General features: G+C 41.6%; 1 protein-coding gene across 3 annotated transcripts in view; it reads left to right on the top strand.

Moving 5' to 3' along the window:
* pals2a (protein associated with LIN7 2, MAGUK p55 family member a) overlaps nt 1-19,333 on the top strand; it is an 81,006-nt gene extending 61,673 nt beyond the window's left edge. For all 3 annotated transcript variants that reach the window (XM_060921839.1, XM_060921837.1, XM_060921838.1), the window contains 9 exons: nt 1,028-1,177; nt 6,378-6,605; nt 8,784-8,915; nt 11,419-11,515; nt 11,679-11,750; nt 11,863-12,024; nt 13,676-13,878; nt 16,543-16,671; nt 18,304-19,333. In XM_060921839.1, the coding sequence (XP_060777822.1) occupies nt 1,028-1,177; nt 6,378-6,605; nt 8,784-8,915; nt 11,419-11,515; nt 11,679-11,750; nt 11,863-12,024; nt 13,676-13,878; nt 16,543-16,671; nt 18,304-18,480 (1,350 nt within the window). In that variant the 3' untranslated portion in view covers nt 18,481-19,333. The remainder of the gene's footprint in view (nt 1-1,027; nt 1,178-6,377; nt 6,606-8,783; nt 8,916-11,418; nt 11,516-11,678; nt 11,751-11,862; nt 12,025-13,675; nt 13,879-16,542; nt 16,672-18,303) is intronic.
* The last annotated feature ends 2,527 nt before the right edge of the window (nt 19,334-21,860 follow it).

The raw sequence follows: 21,860 nt of genomic DNA, 5'->3' as shown, positions 1-21,860 counted from the left end.
GTACACTGTGTAATTATCCTGTGATGATGATTTTGAATTTGGTCTAAAAAAATTTTCATGAATTCCCCAGTTCTGGTTCGGGAGTGCCACTCAGCGGCTTTTCCCTCATCTACAAGTTCGTTACCTCCATAAGGAGTTGACAGTAGCTCTTTTCCACCAATGCAGTGCTAGTGCCTAATCTAGAACTGATTCTGTGCATTTCAACAAAAAAAAAAAAAAACTGATGCCAGTGCCATAAAGCTGGCATTTAGAGTGTAGAATTACTGGTCTTAAACTTGGAACCACTGATGTCAGAGTCTAAAATATGAGGCTTCTTGAAAGCATTGAAAATTCAAGCCAGCGGTGGTCTGTAGAAGAGACAAAATCACTTTCTTTCTGTGTTTTTTGTTTCTCCATAAACCACTCTGTGTGAATCTGCGTGTGTTTATTTTTTGAGTCTCTCCGCCACAGGACAGTTTCAGCTCCGCACCGCAGACTGTGTTTTGCTCAAAATTGTATGATTTCGGATGTAAAGTGGCAGCTTTTAACAGCAGACAGAGTTTGGTTGAGGTTGGCGGAGGGGAGCCATGCGTGCGACTTGCTCATGCTTTGCCAGTCAAATGTGAAGGCAAGCAAGAAAGCAGCACCCTTTATTTTTCATGTCTGTCCCTTCTTCATGCACGCGCGCACACACAACCACAACCACAGGTAGACGCTACAGTCACAATTAAATGGACATGCACAGGCAGCCATATCGAGATGTAAGACTTTTTTTTTTTTTTTCTGCAAATGTTAGCCCGGTTACCCAGGTAAGATTTCAACGGAAATAACCGCACTTTCTGCTACGCGCTGTCCGGCTCTCAAACTTGTCGAAATGCAAGCCGGTTCTCAGAAAGCACCAAGGCTGAACTGGCTCCACACTGGCACCGGCACCAGCACTGTCCTGGTGGAAAAGAGCTATAAGAGGCAGTGCCTATGGTCTGCTCCTCTGGGCTGACATCTCTCTATAAGACTGTATGTTTTTAATTTGGTTTGTTCATGTTTCCAGTCTTTAATAGAAACTCATGATCAGGTGGCTGCTAAATCTTTTGAAACACTTCCATCTGCGGCAAACAACACTACCGTGAGCAGCACCTCTCTTATGCCAGTGGACACTGTCCGTATGATCAGCATCCAGAAGAAGGCAGGAGAGCCGCTGGTGAGGGAGCTTATGTACTTCTCTTCTCCCCCCCCCAAGCCTGTCAGGACTTGAATGAATGTTTCTCTGAACCACATTTTGTGTTGTCTTGACCCCAGACTATAATTTGCTTTGTTCAAAAATCTTTAACTCATAATGCTAATTTACTTTGTCTAACATTTTTTTGAAGAAGCATAATCTACCACTTAAACTGGAATGAAACCAACTATTTAAAATTGATGGTAGTATCTCCTCAATTTGCCTAATGTACTTGGACCAGAGAGAGAGAAAAAAAAATAATAATGGGGTGGTGGAGTGGTTAGCACAGTCACCTCACAGCAAGAAGGTCCGGGTTCGAGCCCCGTGGCCGGCGAGGGCCTTTCTGTGCGGAGTTTGCATGTTCTCCCCGTGTCCGCGTGGGTTTCCTCTGGGTGCTCCAGTTTCTCCCACAGTCCAAAGACATGCAGGTTAGGTTAACTGGTGACTCTAAATTGACCATAGGTGTGAATGTGAATGGTTGTCTGTGTCTATGTGTCAGCCCTGTGATGACCTGGCGACTTGTCCAGGGTGTACCCCGCCTTTCGCCCGTAGTCAGCTGGGATAGGCTCCAGCTTGCCTGCGACCCTGTAGAACAGGATAAAGCGGCTAGAGATAATGAGATGAGATATTAATAATAATAATAATAATAATAATAATATTGGCTGGCTTTGAATGGTCTATCAGATATATATTCCATTCAGCTAGCATGATACTGAACTAGTCAAAGACAAGTTCAATATCATGCTAGCTGAATGGAATATATCTAATAGACCACGAAAAAAAGCCTATTATTATTTTATTATACCTACACATCCCTTGCAGGTGTTCAACGTGTTTTTTAATCTTTCAAAATCTTCCGTATTTAATGGAGCAAACCTGGCAGCCATGTTTGTTTACAAATTGTCACAGTCGCTCACTAGCGTGGAAGTTTTACATCAACATGTGATGTCATGTCTTGACAACCATGCAATATCGTAAACCATATTCAGTGCTCATTCTCCATTGCGTAGAGTGACGTAATACACGTAGGAGAAGCGATACGCTCACAATAGTGCATGCTATCAAACCAAATGAATGAAACCTGCTAGAAGGGAATAGAATACATGTTTTTATTCCATCAAAAAAATGTCCTGTATGTATCATAATATACTATACACTTACTGGCTACTTTATTAGGAACACTCAGCTCATTGGCCTATCATGTGGCAGCAGCACAATCCATAAAATCATGTTTCAGTTCATGTTCACACCAAACAGCAGAACGGCACGGCTATTGGTGCCATATGGGCTGGTTTGAGTATTTGAGAAACTGATCTCCTAGGATTTTCAAAACGGTGCCTTCTGTCAACGGTTCAGGCTGCTGGTGGTGTAATGGTGTGGGGGAATGTTTTCTTGCACACATTGGACCACTAATCAAGCCCTGTTTGAATATTACAGCCATATTACAGATTATTATTGCTGACCATGTGCATCCCATTATTATTACAATTTGCCCATCTCCTAATGGCTACTTCCAGCACGATGGTGCTCCATGTCACAAAGCACAAGTTGTATCAAATTGCTCTCATGAACATGACTAAAAGTTCATTGTTCTTCAGTGACCTCCCCAGACACCAGCTTTGAATCAAATCCAAAACCTCTGGGATGTAGAATGGGAGATTGTCAGCAGACACATTTGCAGTAATCATGTGAACATGGACCACAATCACAAAGCAGTGTTTTTAACACCTTGTGGAACCCATGCCTTGAAGAATTTTGAGGCTGTTCTAGGAGCAAAGGAGTAATCCTACCCAGGATTATTACATTTTACATGGTGTTCCCAATAAAGTGGCTGGTGTGTGTGTATGTAGGTATCAAAGAATGTTATGTTGATTAGTCTTGTTTATTAATGTTTGTTCTTGACGTGTATTGAAATGTGTAAGTAGGCATATCAGACGCTCGCTGGCCGTGCTGTGAAAATTGTGCATGCAGACCCTCTAAGTTTCCAAATCTGTTATTGCTTAACTCTTGACTATTTTCTATCGTGAATACTATCATTAAAAAGCTTATCTCTGCTTTCCAAAAAAATTTCTCTCTCTAATATCTGAAGTCGGTACAACAGGGTAAAAACTCTGCTCGCGTGATGTCGGGGGAAACTGTTGGCACTTTTTGAGTCACAGGAAAGCGGTCAGGCTCTCTCTGTTCTGATCAATTTCTGACTGGATTACTCGCGAATGTCAATCAGATGACCCCTATAGGGATGTTCTCTTGCTCTCACTGTTTCTGATGAGGTATTCAGCAAAATTTTCCATCAGCTAGTTTTGATGTTCTGCTTCACGGGAGACTTTGAAGTGAGTTTTCATAGCTTTACCTACTTATTTTTTCAAATCAAACTGATTTATCTAAATAAATAAATAACTGTTTTAGAATATAACTGTAATTCTTTGATGAAAAATATTGGGATCTTAGTGGTCATAATGAGATTTAAAAAACAGAAGTCAGAAACTCGAGTGTCAGTTTTAATTCAGTTAATTGGAATTGTTTATTGGATGTGGCTCACTCACGTGGTTTTTTTCGAGGCTCGCCTTGAAAGCTGTGAATATTAATCAAAATAATCATTGATATTCTTTCATATAAACACTAATAGGCCCTACTTAGAAATACAAAGCCCTACTGAGCATAGAGGGGGTGTTAGAAATATTCTTTTATTACTTTTTTATTCTGATAGAGAATGGTAGATGTGAATGACATTCAGTGCTTACTTATGCATATTTTATAATTAACATTGATTTCTCCTTCTTTGTGATGTGTAAACGAGTTAAGATCAGCTTTATATTGCACAAATAAAGCCATTTGGTGAAATTTTGAAGAAGAGTGTGTACTGATGTAACGTTTTTACCCAATTGACATAATTGCTAGGAATTAAATACTAATTTGCATAATTGTTTTTTACTAATTTTTAAAAATTTGTATTCAGTGTACAACCATCTATGGTGCCTGCCAGTTTCCATGTAAATATCTTGGAGAAATAGAAAAGTTATTAAGAAGAAACTTTTAATCTGATTTGTTAATGAGGCCCATTTTGGACCATGTGATCCTAATACGTAATATGTCTCATCTCATTATCTGTAGCCGCTTTATCCTTCTACAGGGTCGCAGGCAAGCTGGAGTCTATCCCAGCTGACTACGGGCGAAAGGCGGGGTACACCCTGGACAAGTCGCCAGGTCATCACAGGGCTGACACATAGACACAGACAACCATTCACACTCACACCTACAGTCAATTTAGAGTCACCAGTTCGAACCCAGGACCTTCTTGCTGTGAGGCGACAGCGCTAACCACTACACCACCGTGCCACCCACGTAATATGTCAGTTTTCTAAAAATTAAGCCTTTTTTTTTTTTTTCAATCTTTGATTTGTAATATCTCAAGAACGGATAAACATTTTAATTCTGTCAAAAGTATGTTGTTTAGCATTCAGTGAGGGCAGTTTCAAGCAATTTGGATTGAATTTGAATTTTCACCTGATCTGCCTAAATAAAGAACCTCTGGGCTGTAGAATGGGAGACTGTCAGCAGACAAATTTGCAGTAAATATGCGATCCGATCACGTGAACATGGACCACAATCACAAAGCAATGTTTCTAACACCTTGTGGAATCCATGCCACAAAGAATTTTGAGGTTGTTCTAGGAGCAAAGGAGTGATCCTCATCTCATTCATCTCATCATCTCTAGCCGCTTTATCCTGTTCTACAGGGTCGCAGGCAAGCTGGAGCCTATCCCAGCTGACTACGGGCGAAAGGCGGGGTACACCCTGGACAAGTCGCCAGGTCATCACAGGGCTGACACATAGACACAGACAACCATTCACACTCACATTCACACCTACGCTCAATTTAGAGTCACCAGTTAACCTAACCTGCATGTCTTTGGACTGTGGGAGAAACCGGAGCACCCGGAGGAAACCCACGCGGACACGGGGAGAACATGCAAACTCCACAGAGAAAGGCCCTCGTCGGCCACGGTGCTCGAACCCGGACCTTCTTGCTGTGAGGCGACAGCGCTAACCACTACACCACTGTGCCGCCCAAGAGTGATCCTACCCAGGATTATTATGGTTTACATGGTGTTCCTAATAAAGTGGCTGACGAGTGTATATAGGTAGCAAAGAATGTCATGTTTATTAGTGTTTGCTCTTGAAACGTGTAAGGGGCACTTATCCACAGATATCATATGGCCCTTTTCCACTACCCTTTTTCAGCTCACTTCAGCCCGACACGGCTCGCGTTTCGACTACCTTAGAGCAGCACGACTCAGCTCGCTTCAGCCCTGCTTAGCACCCAAAACTCGCACGGTTTTGGAGTGGGGCTGAAGCGAGCCAAACCGAGCCGAGTGGGGCTAGGGGCGTGAGGAGACACTCCCCTGTGCACTGATTGGTGAGGAGGAGTGTCCTCACATGCCCACACACGCCCCGCGAGCACGCTGGGATCTGTAAACACCGTAAACCCGGAAGAAGAAGAATTACGAGAGTTTCTGAAGCCTTATGCGCCTCGCCTCATCTATACGCTCTTGCCAGTATCTGTTGGCGTTGTCGGTGACAACAAGCCACAGCACCAAGACCAGCAACACTAACGACTCCATGTCCTCCATGTTTATTGTTTACTATCCGGGTCGTGAGACTACCGCTTAAAAGGTCACTGATGTCACTGTTTGCGCCGCCTAACGACATCACGTGACGTCCACCCACTTTTGCTAACTCCACCCAATGTGCCCACCCACTTCCAGCCAGCACGGTTCAGTGCGGTTGTAGTCGAAATGCAACTCCAACAGCCCCACTCAGCTCGACTCAGCACGGCACGGCTCAGCCCGACTCAGCCGCGTTTGTAGTGGAAAAGCGGCAATAGTGTTCTGTGCTGGGTGTGAATAGTTTGGTTTGTGTTTCTGAGACTCAAAATGGTATCTAATCTCATAATGGCTTAGCCTTTATGCCACAGCTTTTGGAAATCGAAACTGTCGTGGGCTTCAGAGGTCAGTTGAACTTTAGCACCTAGTAAAAGAGAGGCTGGCTGGGAATTGTGGAATTTAGAGGGATGTGGGTGCTGAAGGTTGTCCCAGTATGAATGCGGTGAATGCTTGTTTCTGTGCATGCATGCGAAGACCATAAGATTCAAAGCATGTGGCCTTTTTTTTTTTTTTTTTAGGGTGTGACATTCCGAGTGGAGAACGGCGAACTGGTGATCGCACGCATTCTTCATGGCAGCATGATTGACAGGCAAGGCATGCTGCACACAGGCGACGTCATCCGGGAGCTGAACGGCCAGGAGGTGGGCGGCGATCCTATGGCATTGCAGGAGATGTTGAAGGACATCAATGGAAGTGTCACCCTCAAAATCCTGCCCAGCTACAGAGAGACACCCACACCTGCAGAGGTGGGTGAGGTGGGGGAAAGGCAAACTGGCACACTGCAGTTTTATTAAAACTAAGCATCACGAATCTGTCAAATTGTAGGTAAACATGCAATTAGAGTTGCTAAATTGGAAAGGACCACTGAGATGCTGATGAGACAACTCTAGACGCATATTAGCTTTTGTGCCAGTTATTATATGTCCAAGGTTATTCATATAAAGGAAATGGTTTTCTGTCTACCGAGTTCAGGCTCTGTACTTGGGATTTTTATCGACAGTCTAGATGTGTGCGCCGGTCTTTGCCGTGGTCACCTTTACTTCTCTGTTACCTGGGTATATTAGAGGAGTGGAGGTCTGAATCTACCTGTCACACACAAGGAGGAGAGACTTACCCTCAGGCTGACTCGGAAGAATGCCACTTAGCTGAAACTGAGCCTGCCTGTTCCTATTAATAACATTCTGTGATATCTAGGGCAGATGGGAGTAGAGGATTGGAGAAAGGAACATGGACACACACATATATAGACATACTCATTAAGGAGGTCTGGGATGTGATGGAAATAGGTTAACTCAATTCTTGTGGCTTTCTTTGAGTGAAATGTTCTTTACGTTCAGTGATGCAGGTTTGTTGGCAGCCTCATATGATGCAGACATGCAATAATAAGAGCTGTTTCTCACACTTAAGTGCCCTTTGCTCTATTTCACTGTGCTTGGAGAACAGGCAGAATTTGTATGTTGACAGTACGCACAACAGGGACCAAGGTTAAAAGTCATCTAAATATTTCTTATAAAAACATACTATGCATTCGTTGTTGACATATCCTCCTTGTCCTGAAGCATGCAGCTGCATGAAAGAAAAACTAAGAGTCTAGTTTGAGGTTTATGACTCATTAAATACAACATGTTAAGCTATTAATTTGTAATAAATTAATAATGTACCATATGTCATCTCATATATTGTTAATGACTTAATTGATGACAATAATGAAATGCTCGGTGTACACTGTTTGCAATTAGTTGGGCAAAAAAAAGTCAAATATGCATAAATTTTCCCTTACTTCAAATGTCGCCATTTCAGACATGTTTGTTGTCTGGCATTTGCTTCTTTGGTTTTGCGTTAAGGCTGACCCATATACTTGCTTTAAATGATGTTCTACTGAAAGTCTCATCTCATCTCTAGCCGCTTTATCCTGTTCTACAGGGTTGCAGGCAAGCTGGAGCCTATCCCAGCTGACTACGGGTGAAAGGCGGGGTACACCCTGGACCAGTCGCCAGGTCATCACAGGGCTGACACATAGACACAGACAACCATTCACACTCACATTCACACCTACGCTCAATTTAGAGTCACCAGTTAACCTTACCTGCATGTCTTTGGACTGTGGGGGAAACCGGAGCACCCAGAGGAAACCCACGCGGACACGGGGAGAACATGCAAACTCAGCACAGAAAGGCCCTCGCCGGCCACGGGGCTCGAACCCGGACCTTCTTGCTGTGAGGCGACAGCGCTAACCACTACACCACCGTGCCGCCCTATACTGAAGGTTTTTTTTTTTAAATAAACAGTTTAGTAAAATAGAAGGGATATATCGTATTTACAAGTTCAAAATGAACTATGATTGTCCATATCGTTTTGTATTTATCAGAATTGGCTTTCAACCATAAAAGGTAGAATGTAGGATTCAAAATGTATGCTAAACTGTGCAAAGGAACAATTACTGCCTGTTGGCTCTTAAGCCTCTTATAGCTAATTCAAAAATAAAGCCGTAGCTGTCAGATGGCAATTTTTTTTCCTCTACACAAATCCTTTTTTTTTTTTTTTTTTTTTTAAATCTGATTAAAATGTTTTTCTCCTGACACACAATTAGTGTGCACATGCATACACACCATCTGCAGCATGGATAAAGGCAGCATGCTAGCCACTTGAACGTTCAAGCTGAAGATTGCCCCGTCCTTATTTACACTCAGTTCTGTGATCACTTATAATTTCAATGAAGCTTTCTTTGAAAATTCCTTTTCAATATGATACCTACTTCATATACTTGCATTTTCTTCTATAGTTTCCTCTGAAATTAGTCGCACATGTGGCTTCCCACTACAGTATCTGCTAACCTCTACCACGCTGTCTGCTGTTAAAAGCCACCACTGTACAACTGAAATTTCACTCAACATTAATTTAAAAATAACACTTTCTGTTTTTAGGTGTATTTGAGACCTCATTTCAAGTACAACCCTGAAACCGACAACCTCATTCCCTGTAAAGAAGCAGGACTGGCATTTTCCAAAGGAGAGATCTTGCACATTGTGAACAGGGAGGACCCCAACTGGTGGCAGGTTGGTAGCACACCTGATTGTTTGAGCTGTTATGCCAGTCCAGCATGTGAAGTTGCATTAAGGGTTGTTTTACAATCAGGGTACAAAGTTTGTGTCACAGGGGTCCAAAATTCAAATTGATTCAAACTGGTTCTTGTACCAGTTTTTAAGTGAAGGACAAGTTAAAGAACAGATTTCAGGTCATTTTTTGACATATGTGTATGATAGTTTTGTGTAATCTGCTATAAGATAAAGATTAAGTGTAGCTTTAAGCAGGGCTGGGAGAAACAAATGAAGTGATTCTTGGAGAGGACTTTTTTTTTTTTGACAATTCAGAATCCACTGCTTCCATAGTGCTTTTAAATATAAGGCTGTAAGCTTTGTGTTAGTTGTCTCTAATATTTATGTCCCAATATCTTGACCACATTTTAGGATGAAAATAATCATTTTAGATATGTTATTTTATATTGAAAAATTAGCTGTCTCGGAGAGGACATTTTTTGAAACAATTGCATACTAATTTGATCAAAATAGTCTGAAAACTTACTGCCATTCAATATTAAAACTTAACTATGTTTCCAATGATATGGAACCAAATATGTGTTTTATGGTATAAAGAATGATTTAAGTGCATCCTTTTTGGAGCTACCTGTGGTCAAAAAAGCACTTTTTCTAAATGACACGAGTAATTTTGCTAAATATGACAGATATTGCCATACATTCACCAAAAATACCGTTATCGCCAATTTTTTTTTTTTTTTTTTGCATGGTAAATAGAGCGATCACAGGGCTACAATAAACAAACAAGTTTACAATGGGGCAAAAAAGTATTTAGTCAGCCACCAATTGTGCAAGTTCTCCCACTTAAAAAGATGAGAGAGGCCTGTAATTTTCATCATAGGTCCACTTCAACTATGAGAGACAGAATGGGGGAAAGAATCCAGGAAATCACATTGTAGGATTTTTAATGAATTAATTGGTAAATTCCTCGGTAAAATAAGTATTTGTCACCTACAAACAAGTAAGATTTCTGGCTCTCACAGACCTGTAACTTCTTCTTTAAGAGGCTCCTCTGTCTTCCACTCGTTACCTGTATTAATGGCACCTGTTTGAACTCGTTATCAGTATAAAAGACACCTGTCCACAACCTCAAACAGTCACACTCCAAACTCCACTATGGCCAAGACCAAAGAGCTGTCAAAGGACACCAGAAACAAAATTGTAGACCTGCACCAGGCTGGGGAGACTGAATCTGCAATAGGTAAGCAGCTTGGTGTGAAGAAATCAACTGTGGGAGCAATTATTAGAAAATGGAAGACATACAAGACCACTGATAATCTCCCTCGATCTGGGGCTCCACGCAAGATCTCACCCCGTGGGGTCGGTGAGCAAAAATCCCAGAACCACACGGGGGGACCTAGTGAATGACCTGCAGAGAGCTGGGACCAAAGTAACAAAGGCTACCATCAGTAACACACTACGCCGCCAGGGACTCAAATCCTGCAGTGCCAGACATGTCCCCCTGCTTAAGCCAGTACATGTCCAGGCCCGTCTGAAGTTTGCTAGAGAGCATTTGGATGATCCAGAAGAGGATTGGGAGAATGTCATATGGTCAGATGAAACCAAAATAGAACTTTTTGGTAAAAACTCAACTTGTCGTGTTTGGAGGACAAAGAACACCATACCTACTGTGAAGCATGGGGGTGGAAACATCATGCTTTGGGGCTGTTTTTCTGCAAAGGGACCAGGACGACTGATCTGTGTAAAGGAAAGAATGAATGGGGCCATGTATCGTGAGATTTTGAGTGAAAACCTCCTTCCATCAGCAAGGGCATTGAAGATGAAACGTGGCTGGGTCTTTCAGCATGACAATGATCCCAAACACACCGCCCGGGCAACGAAGGAGTGGCTTCGTAAGAAGCATTTCAAGGTCCTGGAGTGGCCTAGCCAGTCTCCAGATCTCAACCCCATAGAAAATCTTTGGAGGGAGTTGAAAGTCCGTGTTGCCCAGCGACACCCCCAAAACATCACTGCTCTAGAGGAGATCTGCATGGAGGAATGGGCCAAAATACCAGCAACAGTGTGTGAAAACCTTGTGAAGACTTACAGAAAACGTTTGACCTCTGTCATTGCCAACAAAGGGTGTATAACAAAGTATTGAGATAAACTTTTGTTATTGACCAAATACTTATTTTCCACCATAATTTGCAAATAAATTCTTTAAAAATCAGACAATGTGATTTTCTGGATTTTTTTTCTCATTTTGTCTCTCATAGTTGAGGTATACCTATGATGAAAATTACAGGCCTCTCTCATCTTTTTAAGTGGGAGAACTTACACAATTGGTGACTGACTAAATACTTTTTTGCCCCACTGTATTTAGTCAAGCCTTTTGATATTGAAGATAATAAGTGTTAAATGTGATTTTTAGCTTGCGCACCCTGATTGTAAAACAACCCTTAAACTAAATGGAAAGTAATTCACCGGGTTGTGTCACTGACATGCTAACCTGTGCGTCCCTCAGGCCCGTAGTGTAGTTGGAGGCCGCACTGGTCTCATCCCAAGCCAGTATTTGGAAGAGAAGAGGAAAGCATTTGTCCGGAGAGACTTGGAAGGCTCAGGTATGTTAGGAATGGAGTTTTTGTCAAACCTTTTAAATAAAGTGAGAGAGAGATTAATATGGTATTTCTTTGAATGCCATTATTAGATCAGAGAGGAGTGTGAACTTGATCTCAGTCATACCTCCCTCACTGCAATGTGATTTTCCTTTTTACTAAATCTCAGGAATTCTCTGTGGAACGTTAACTGGAAAAAGGAAGAAAAAGAAAATGATGTACTTAACAGCAAAGAATGCAGGTTGGCGCAAGAAGATGCTTTAATGCATCTTGTGAAAAGAGTGGATTTTTTATTTTTATTAATATGAGCTGTCTGGCACATGGACACCTCTAGTATTTTCTGTCTCTTTTAGAATTTGATCGTCATGAACTGCAGATCTATGAGGAGGTAGCTAGGATGCCTCCATTCCAGAGGAAGACACTCATCCTGATTGGTGCTCAGGGTGTAGGCCGCAGAAGCCTGAAAAACCGGCTGATTGTGTTAAACCCACTGCTTTTTGGCACCACCGTACCCTGTAAGTTCAATAACTACTCGTGGCGTGCACACCATTCCCACAGTCTGTTCTCATCAGTCAATCTAGTATTTTCAACAATATCATATGTAGAGGATATTACACGCTTGTGCGAAGATACGAAGTTTATCTTTGAGTGGTGAATGTACTGTATATATCACGAGTGAGTGAAGTGAACCAGTCTGCCATTTTGACAACGCACATCCAGTCAGCGGGAAAACGCTGGGAGTGACGTCTGCGGAGTGAAATATTGGCAATTATTATACATGCAGGATGCGTTTTCCATGGAATAAAAACGTATTCTGTTCCCTTCTAGCGGGTTTCATTCATTTGGTTTGATAGCATGCAGTATTGTTAGCATATCGCTTATCCTGCGTGTATTACGTCACTCTACCCAATGGAGAACGAGCGTTGAATATGGTTTACGATATTGCATGGTTGTCAAGACAACATGACATCACACGTCGGAGCTGACGCGAATATTCAGTGAGGGAGTTTTCTGCTGTGTGCGCACAGAAGAAGCATTTCTTTGTTCGCTGGCAGCATAAAACGAGCGAACTGTGACAATTTGTAAACAAACATGGCCGCCATGTTTACTTTGTTAAATACGGAAGCTTTTGAGAGAATTTTGAAAGAGAGACACATTAAACACCTGAAAGGAATATGTATGTTGTAGTAATAATAATAATAATAATAATATTGGCTGGCTTTTTTTTTCATGGTCTTCGACTCGTTCAATATCATGCTAGCTGAATGGAATATATCTGATGTACCACTCAACGCCAGCCAATATTATTTAAAAATGTCACTCAGATCCGTGATGTATTTCGTATGAAAAATGTGAGTTTTTCAACACAAGAAGATAAACTTCATATCTTCAAGCCAATGTGTGATTTTTCTTTTTACTATACAGACACATTCACAAAAAACAAGTACCCGAATTTATCAAAACAATTCGTCAGTTTCCTCATGAGTGACATCTAGAGAATTATATCATGGTTTTGGTTCTCCATGTCCCGGATGTAGCTCGTATGAAAAATATGAGTGGTGTATTTCCCAGTAAAACACTTGTTTCCATATAGTATTTCACAATTATTTGCTGAAGGCAAGGTGAATATTGGTGAACAATAACGGAGACAAAGTTGAGGTTATTATTCACCAGTGTTCACTGAGCCTGAGGCGGATAATTGTTTTAGTGTAAATACACCGATGATTGATTTTATTTATTTTAAAAAAATGATTTCAAACTTCAAAAGCAGCCTGCAAATGTAATACGTACAGGCTTGCGTCACTTGTCTACACCGAGTCACATAAAATACTTTGTTTTGAAACGGATAAAATAAATCACAGTTCTACCTTACTGTTGAACAGCTTTAGACCAAACTTCATAGCATCTTTAGCGCTTTTAGGAACAGCATTTTCTTTCATAATTTGTAATTCTTCCTCAATTACGGTGACAAAGCGATTGGCTGCCATTTTGCTGAGTCACTCGAGGTGATTATTGAGAAATAGTCTGACTCTCTTGACCAATCAGCATGCACGATCTTCTATAATCACCTCCATATTTTTACTAAAACCTGATATTAATATTGTGAGCAGTACTGTTAAGCTATTGTGGTGAAATATTGATCCTGTGTTTTCTCTCTCCCATCAGTCACATCTCGGCGGCCACGTGATGAAGAGAAGGACGGTCAGTCATACTGCTTTGTGTCCAGAGCAGACATGGAGATGGACATTAAAGCTGGCCGCTACCTCGAGCATGGGGAGTATGATGGGAATCTCTATGGTACCAAAATCGACTCAATTCACGAGGTAGTACACGCCGGTCGCACCTGCATACTGGACGTCAACCCACAGGTGAGCGGAATCGAATGTTATTGTGGGGGTGGTAAACCTACACTGGAGCAATATTTATCAGGGCTATCGGAACAAAGTTTTCTCCATGAAAGCAGGGTGGGACAAGCATCCCAGAAATGGCTCAGACACCGCTCTTCTGTCCCCAGTGGAAACTACAGTTAGGTCCATATATATTTGGACACTGACACAAATTTTCTTTTTTTTACCTGTTTACTGAAACATATTCAAGTGATAGTTATATAATGGACATAAAGTCCAGACTTTCAGCTTTCATTTGAGGATATCCACATTAAAACTGGATGAAGGGTTTAGGAGTTTCAGCTCCTTAACATGTGCCACCCTGTTTTTAAAGGAACCAAAAGTAATTGGACAATTGACTCAAAGGCTATTTCATGGGCAGGTGTGGGCAATTCCTTCGTTATGTCATTCTCAATTAAGCAGATAAAAGGCCTGGAGTTGATTTGAGGTGTGGTGCTTGCATTTGGAAGATTTTGCTGTGAAGAAAAAACATGCGGTCAAAGGAGCTCTCCATGCAGGTGAAACAAACCATCCTTAAGCTGCGAAAACAGAAAAAACCCATCCGAGAAATTGCTACAATATTAGGAGTGGCAAAATCTACAGTTTGGTACATCCTGAGAAAGAAATAAAGCACTGGTGAACTCATCAATGCAAAAAGACCTGGACGCCCACAGAAGACAACAGTGGTGGATGATCGCGGAATAATTTCCATGGTGAAGACAAACCCCTTCACAACAGCCAACCAAGTGAACAACACTCTCCAGGAGGTAGGCGTATCAATATCCAAATCTACCATAAAGAGAAGACTGCATGAAAGTAAATACAGAGGGTTCACTGCACGGTGCAAGCCACTCATAAGCCTCAAGAATAAAAAGGCTAGATTGGACTTTGCTAAAAAACATCTAAAAAAGCCAGCACAGTTCTGCAAGAACATTCTTTGGACAGATGAAACCAAGATCAACCTCTACCAGAATGATGGAAAGAAAAAAGTATGGCGAAGGCGTGGTACAGCTCATGATCCAAAGCATACCACATCATCTGTAAAACACGGCGGAGGCAGTGTGATGGCTTGGGCATGCATGGCTGCCAGTGGCACTGGGTCACTAGTGTTTATTGATGATGTGACACAGGACAGAAGCAGCCGGATGAATTCTGAGGTATTCAGAGACATACTGTGTGCTCAAATCCAGCCAAACTGATTGGTCGGCGTTTCATAATACAGATGGACAATGACCCAAAACATAAAGCCAAAGCAACCCAGGAGTTTATTAAAGCAAAGAAGTGGAATATTCTTGAATGGCCAAGTCAGTCACCTGATCTCAACCCAATTGAGCATGCATTTCACTTGTTAAAGACTAAACTTCAGACAGAAAGACCCACAAACAAACAGCAACTGAAAACCGCTGCAGTAAAGGCCTGGCAGAGCATTAAAAAGGAGGAAACACAGCGTCTGGTGATGTCCATGAGTTCAAGACTTCAGGCAGTCATTGCCAACAAAGGGTTTTCAACCAAGTATTAGAAATGAACATTTTATTTACAATTATTTAATTTGTCTAATTACTTTTGAGCCCCTGAAATGAAGGGATTGTGTTTAAAAAAAAAAAAAAATGCTTTAGTTCCTCACATTTTTATGCAATCGTTTTGTTCAACCCACTGAATTAAAGCTGAAAGTCTGAACTTCAACTGCATCTGAATTGTTTTGTTCAAAATTCATTGTGGTAATGTACAGAACCAAAATTAGAAAAATGTTGTCTCTGTCCAAATATTTATGGACCTAACTGTATGTCTGTGCCAGAAATTGTATATTATTCAAGTTTAGCTCCAATTTACAGGAAAATCATTGCTCTTGGGTCTACTTTTGCACCATCAAAATCGAAGTCTAACATGCAGTGGCATCTGCAGGATTCGACCGGATAGTCTACACACAAGAATGGCCCACAACTCGGCAACATTTAGACACACAAATTGACTTTCTGACCATGGAAAATACGACTGCGGAGGAGAGAAAAACTGTTCTCCACTTTGGAAAACCACAATTACACACCAAGTTTTCATAATGCTTATGCATTAAAGGCAAAAATCAGAGTCCAAGACATGCCTGTAGGGAGTCTGAGAGAGACAGCGAAACCACATGATCAAATTTTCACCACAGTACCGTGGCAGACTTGCTGACAACATTAATTAAAAGTTATACATAATTTTTTTTTCCTCACCTAAAATAAATCAAATGGTATTTTCTGATTAAAGCTTAGATGAAAAGGTTATTTGCCATGTGATGGTTTTCGTTGGTGGTTTATAAAATAAGATCGGTGTTGTTACAAGCTTATTAATATTTAAATGCGTCTCAATACTATCTCTTTTTAAAGTGATTTTCAAATTTAAATACAGTTTAGAAAGTTTTTTAGCAGTACTAATTCTTACATAAGCGGAGTTATTAGTGAAAGCTCTTCCTGCTTTTTTTTTATTTTATTGCTGATCAGTCTGTTTTGATCTTAACAATGTCACAGAAAAATAAAGATAAAATAACGATGCAATGTTGTCAGTGTTGTGTATCATGCCAGACCAGGTTTATTATGTAGATAAATCCAGTTTTATGACCGACAGCATGACTAGAGTACATCACTGAATAATGAATGTCATCACCAGGCGCTGAAGCTGTTGAGAACAGCAGAGTTCATGCCGTTTGTGGTCTTCATCGCTGCACCAGAACTGGACACCCTACGAGCCATGCACAAAGCTGTGGTGGACGCAGGAATCACAACCAAACTACTGACGGTCAGTCTTTGTATCTCTTAAAGGTCCCATGGCATGGTGGTTTGTTGATGCTTTAAACGGGATCGTGGAGGTTTCCGGATGTTATATCCGCAGCCTTTCTCGAAATGAACCCTCGGAACGTAGATATAGCCTCCTGGAAGAAAGCCCCATTTCGGCGCTTTTCCCAGTGCGTCGTTTTGCTAATGAGAAGCAGGAGGCGGGGAAGGGTAGAGGGTGGGGGCGTGCCATGGGGGGAGGGGCTGCCGTCTGCCTCCCAAGCCGGCCGAGAGCGCTCCTCGTCAGGCACGGCCAGGCGGGTGAATGCCCTGGTCCGTCCGCCCTGTCTAAAAAAAAAAAATGGTACAACTCGAGCCCATGATAAAACTGGGACTTTGTCAGTTTTTTTTCAGCCTGAGGCCCATGGTAAAACTGAGCAGTTTTACCATGGAGGAGTGGGGACTTTGCCGTTTCCCCCCAACTCGCCCCTGGGAGAACCGCTGCCTCCACGGGCGGCCGGTGCCGCTGGAGGGCCGCCCGCGCGACCTCGGCTCCCGACAAAAGATTGGATCTAGGGCTGACTTTCAATGGATCGCAGCGATGGAGCTGCTCTGCCACTCACGACACCCCGGCCCAGAATCAGGGAAAATACCGCGCGCTGATGTCATTAAGGTGCGGCACGAGGAAATAAAATAAATTCAACAAATGTTTGGGTTTTTACTGAACAAACAAACAAACAAGCATAAAATGAACGAGTGACTTAAAAAAAAGAATGTGGGTGTCTTTGTAAAAACTGTTTTGATTGGCTATTATAACAGAGGTAGCACAGAGTACCTGGCTAACTGCAGGAAGCGGTTAGCTGCACAGCTAATGTAGCCATTGCAAACGCACCGATTTTAAAACACGGCAAAACGACTTAACAGTTATACACTTGCTTGTTCGGTGTTTGTGGCTGATGCAGCAGGGATGCTTGGTACGGACCCAGGCTTCAGTGACAGTTGATGTGCAAAACCTGCCCTGTACTGTCCCAAGTTGTGGAAACATTCCTCAGGAAAATGCTTCCGACAAACATACACCGTCTTAGGTAGACTCGACGGCGTATTATTGGAGTAAATAAAATTAAGCCACTGCGTCTTCAGGGGCTCTCCCGTCGGCAGTAAAAACAGACTCTTTTCTGTGTTGTCACATCCATGTACAGTGCAATTTCCATGTTTCGCTCGCTTAGGTGATGCCATGTTGTTGTGTCCTCTATGGTCTCCTCACTACAACTGGGCGGGCAATCCATACAGTGGGTGGGAATCCAGAGGGGGGGGGGCGTGGGGATCATCTCCCTTGCTGACGTAGTAAAGGGAAGAGCTTATCAACGCGCCGTTTTGACGCGCCATTCTCAAATGTTGGGCATAGTTTGGTTTACACATTATGAAATTTCTAGCCACTGGGGTGACTTAAGAAGGTCAGAGGAACTCATTTTAATGTTAACAAACCTCAGAAAGTGAAAATTTCATGCCATGGGACCTTTAACTGGATTCTCCTGTCAGCCAAGACATTAAAGAAAGTGTACATTATAATTGTTTGCATACTTTGAAGCCACACACTGATGTGTCCATCTCTCTCTCTCTCTCTCTCTCTCTCTCTCTCTCTCTCTCTCTCTCTCAGGAAATGGACTTAAAGAAAACAGTGGACGAGAGTGCCAGGATCAAGCGGGCATATAGCCATTACTTTGACTTGACGATAGTGAATGATAATCTGGATAAGGCCTTTGAGAAACTGCAGGCAGCTGTGGAGCAGCTGTGCACAGAGCCTCAATGGGTACCAGTTAACTGGGTTTACTGAACCATCCATCCTCATCATCTTTAGCACCGTCACCACCATCCTCATCACCTTCATCGCTGGTGTCATGGACCACAGCAGGACTATCAGCGGTCAGCGCGTCTCAGCCTGACCCTGAGGTCCAACCCTGCTATGCAAAGCTACACCATCCATGAGAAAAGAAAGGGAAGTGTACTTATTTATTGACTTTTTTTTGTTTTGTTTTGTTTTTTTAATCTACCAGCAGAGCACATCTCGAGGCATAACTGTTTCTTGTGTTACTATACAAATGATGTACTTACAGGGTGTTTGAAGTAGTTTTCTTATCTACAGTGAGAAGCAGAAGCAGACGCCATTGCCGTGAGCTGTGATACACTTTTGTACTGGAGCGTTTCAGCGGCCAATTCATCTTATTGATCTCTTTAATGTTAGTTTTCTACATATTAGTAAATGTACTTAGCAGTGTTCATGGTACTGCTGTACTGAAACTCATTACAATATTGAAATATCGTTGTACTAAGTTGTCTTTTATTGATGGACGGAGAAATGAGAAGCGGAAAATATTTTACCAATTCTTCTTCTTTTTTTTTTTTAATCAAAAATGTAACACCACTTTGAGTTTTACATTATGTTGCACCTGTAGCAGTAGAAAATCAGCTCAACACTGTGTCGTATCTATTCATGTGCTGTTGTTGGATTGTTGTCAAAAATGTCTATGCTAAAAAAAAAAAGCACAGTATTCATCTCACTGCCTCTGCAGCATCATGAAAAATTAACATTAGTGGCAAATGTTATTAGTAAATACGGATTTTGGGACTCAAGGTTTATCAACTAAAGTTTTTTTTTTTTTCTATAAACATGATGACTTGCCCATGTATTTGTGTGTTATATTTGAATGTCTGTCTTATGTGTCCTTACCACCACATTAATAACGTATGTCTGTTGTAGTTCCCTTTTCAACTGAAAGAGAAAAAAAAAGTGTCCTGTTATTCACGTCACTGAATGGATTTGCACAGTAAGCACGTGTTTTCCAGCAGTTCCTTTTTTTTGACCGTAGATTTAATTCAGAAGCCCAACAAGTAGAATGTGATTTAAAATTACTTCTTTTTTTTTTAAAATCAATATTAAAGGTCGTTTGGAACTGAATAAAAAGGTCACTAGCTGGAAATCAGACATGTAAAGAAAAATTCAACATTCACCTTGACAAAAATAGATGATAAAATATTGCACTGATATTACTAGAGCAGGAGCAGAATAGTATCATGGCTGTACGAGGTCTGAGAGCACAACTTGTTTCATGTGTGCCAGGAACAGTGCAGTTAATTTAATATTTATATCCGTTTCTATCCCTGAAATATTAATTTCAGGACTAAAATAATTGATTATTGCATGGCAAAGATATGACACAGTAAAGCCTTTAAACTAGCAAAAGAGACAGTTTGCAACACAGCAACTTTAACACGGCAGTTAATTATTGCTTGTACGCATTTTGTACTTTTGAAATGAAAGCTTTTCTGTAGAACAGAGTAATTCTATCATTATTCCATGATAATATTTACATTTTTGACAAATTATATTACTGAAACTCTGCTGCTTTGTTCACATAAAAAAAAGTTCTCTGTCGGTTTAATCCCTGCTGTCAGATTTTTATATCCGAGCTGCTCAAACTAAAATGCTGGAGGACTGGTTTCCTGCTCTAATGCACCTAATTACCAGCAGATTAGTTAAATAGACTAGAGCTTAATTCTAAGGTGAAGAAATCACTAACCTGCATAATGCTGCAGTTCTTCACAATGAAAAGTGAGAATATCGTGTAAGACAGTGCGCTTTGTCTCACGTTGTCTTTGTGCTGTGCAAAAGTCCTAGGCACCCTATTGTTTTCCATACAGACTTTATGGATTTCTATTTTATCGAGTCAGTACAAAAAATATTTTAGAGTCCAAACGTTTGTTTTCCAGCACGTTACAAGAAAAAAAAAAAAGGTTGTTTAAATCTGAGTAGGATATTACATAAGAGACGACTTTTCAGATTAAAGAAGAAAATATAATGAGGGCTGCTGGGTTTTGGTGCAAAATGAAGAAGCGAGTGTGACAAAGTGTCCAGAAGAACTGTGGCTGGTTCTGTAAGATGCTCAGTAAAACCTACAGCTCATTTCCTTATAAAACTGCACTCACTGTACCTCAGACTATTTTATTTTTTCAAGCAGAGTCGTCTCACACCAAATATTGACCTTTGTTTCATTTATTATGGCTTACTGCTGTTTATAGTGAGTTTTATTTAATGTTAACATTTCACGTCATGGGGCGGCACGGTGGTGTAGTGGTCAGCGCTGTTGCCTCACAGCAAGAAGGTCCGGGTTCGAGCCCCGTGGCCTGCGAGGGCCTTTCTGTGTGGAGTTTGCATGTTCTCCCCGTGTCCGTGTGGGTTTCCTCCGGGTGCTCCGGTTTCCCCCACAGTCCAAAGACATGCAGGTTAGGTTAACTGGTGACTCTAAATTGAGCGTAGGTGTGAATGTGAGTGTGAATGGTTGTCTGTGTCTATGTGTCAGTCCTGTGATGACCTGGCGACTTGTCCAGGGTGTACCCCGCCTTTCGCCCGTAGTCAGCTGGGATAGGCTCCAGCTTGCCTGCGACCCTGTAGAAGGATAAAGCGGCTAGAGATAATGAGATGAGATGAGATTTCACATTTTAAAGTCATTTTTGGTCTACAGCATTTCTTTACATGTGCCTAAGACTTTTGCATTTCAGTATGACCTGTATTTTAACATTTGAACAACAGCCGTTAAAAAATATTTTGTGAGAGAAACACCTTCAATTCAGCAGTGATCTTGTAATAAGCAAGGAAGTAGTAATATTAATGTCTGCAGTCCTGTGAATAACCTGCACACATACTGACGAGTGACAAATTACTAAAAGATAGTGGCTCTGTTCTGCTGTGGGACATTTTACTGGCAAGGTCCACTTGTCGATAAGAGTCACTGCAAATCAATACAAAATCACCTTTATCCTTTGATGAATCCTTTCTATCCTAATGGGAATGATCTCTTCCAGGATGACAACGTCCCCATCCCCAGGGCACAAGAGCTCATATATGGTTTGTGTGAAAAAGCTAATGTTGTGGCCTTCGCAGATATCCGTCACCGGATCTAAACTCTGTCACCTGTGGGAGATTTTGGACTGACGTTAGCTAGCGCTCTCCACCACCATCAGCAACACCAACTAAAGAAATATCTTTTGGAAGAATGGGGTTCTCTCACTGTATAATCTAGGCAGAGGCACACTGAAGCTGTTCTGGTTGCTCACTGTGGTCACACCCCAGTAACACCATGAAGCTTATAAGTGCAGGAGATAACTGGTCTACAGTTTCGCACTGGCAACATTTACATTAAACCACATGGTGAGGAG

The sequence above is a fragment of the Neoarius graeffei genome, chromosome 5, assembly GCF_027579695.1.
Source record: "Neoarius graeffei isolate fNeoGra1 chromosome 5, fNeoGra1.pri, whole genome shotgun sequence".
NCBI classification, from domain to species: Eukaryota; Metazoa; Chordata; class Actinopteri; order Siluriformes; family Ariidae; genus Neoarius; species Neoarius graeffei.
Note: the sequence above shows the minus strand (reverse complement) of the source record. Positions and strands in the feature narration are given on the sequence as shown.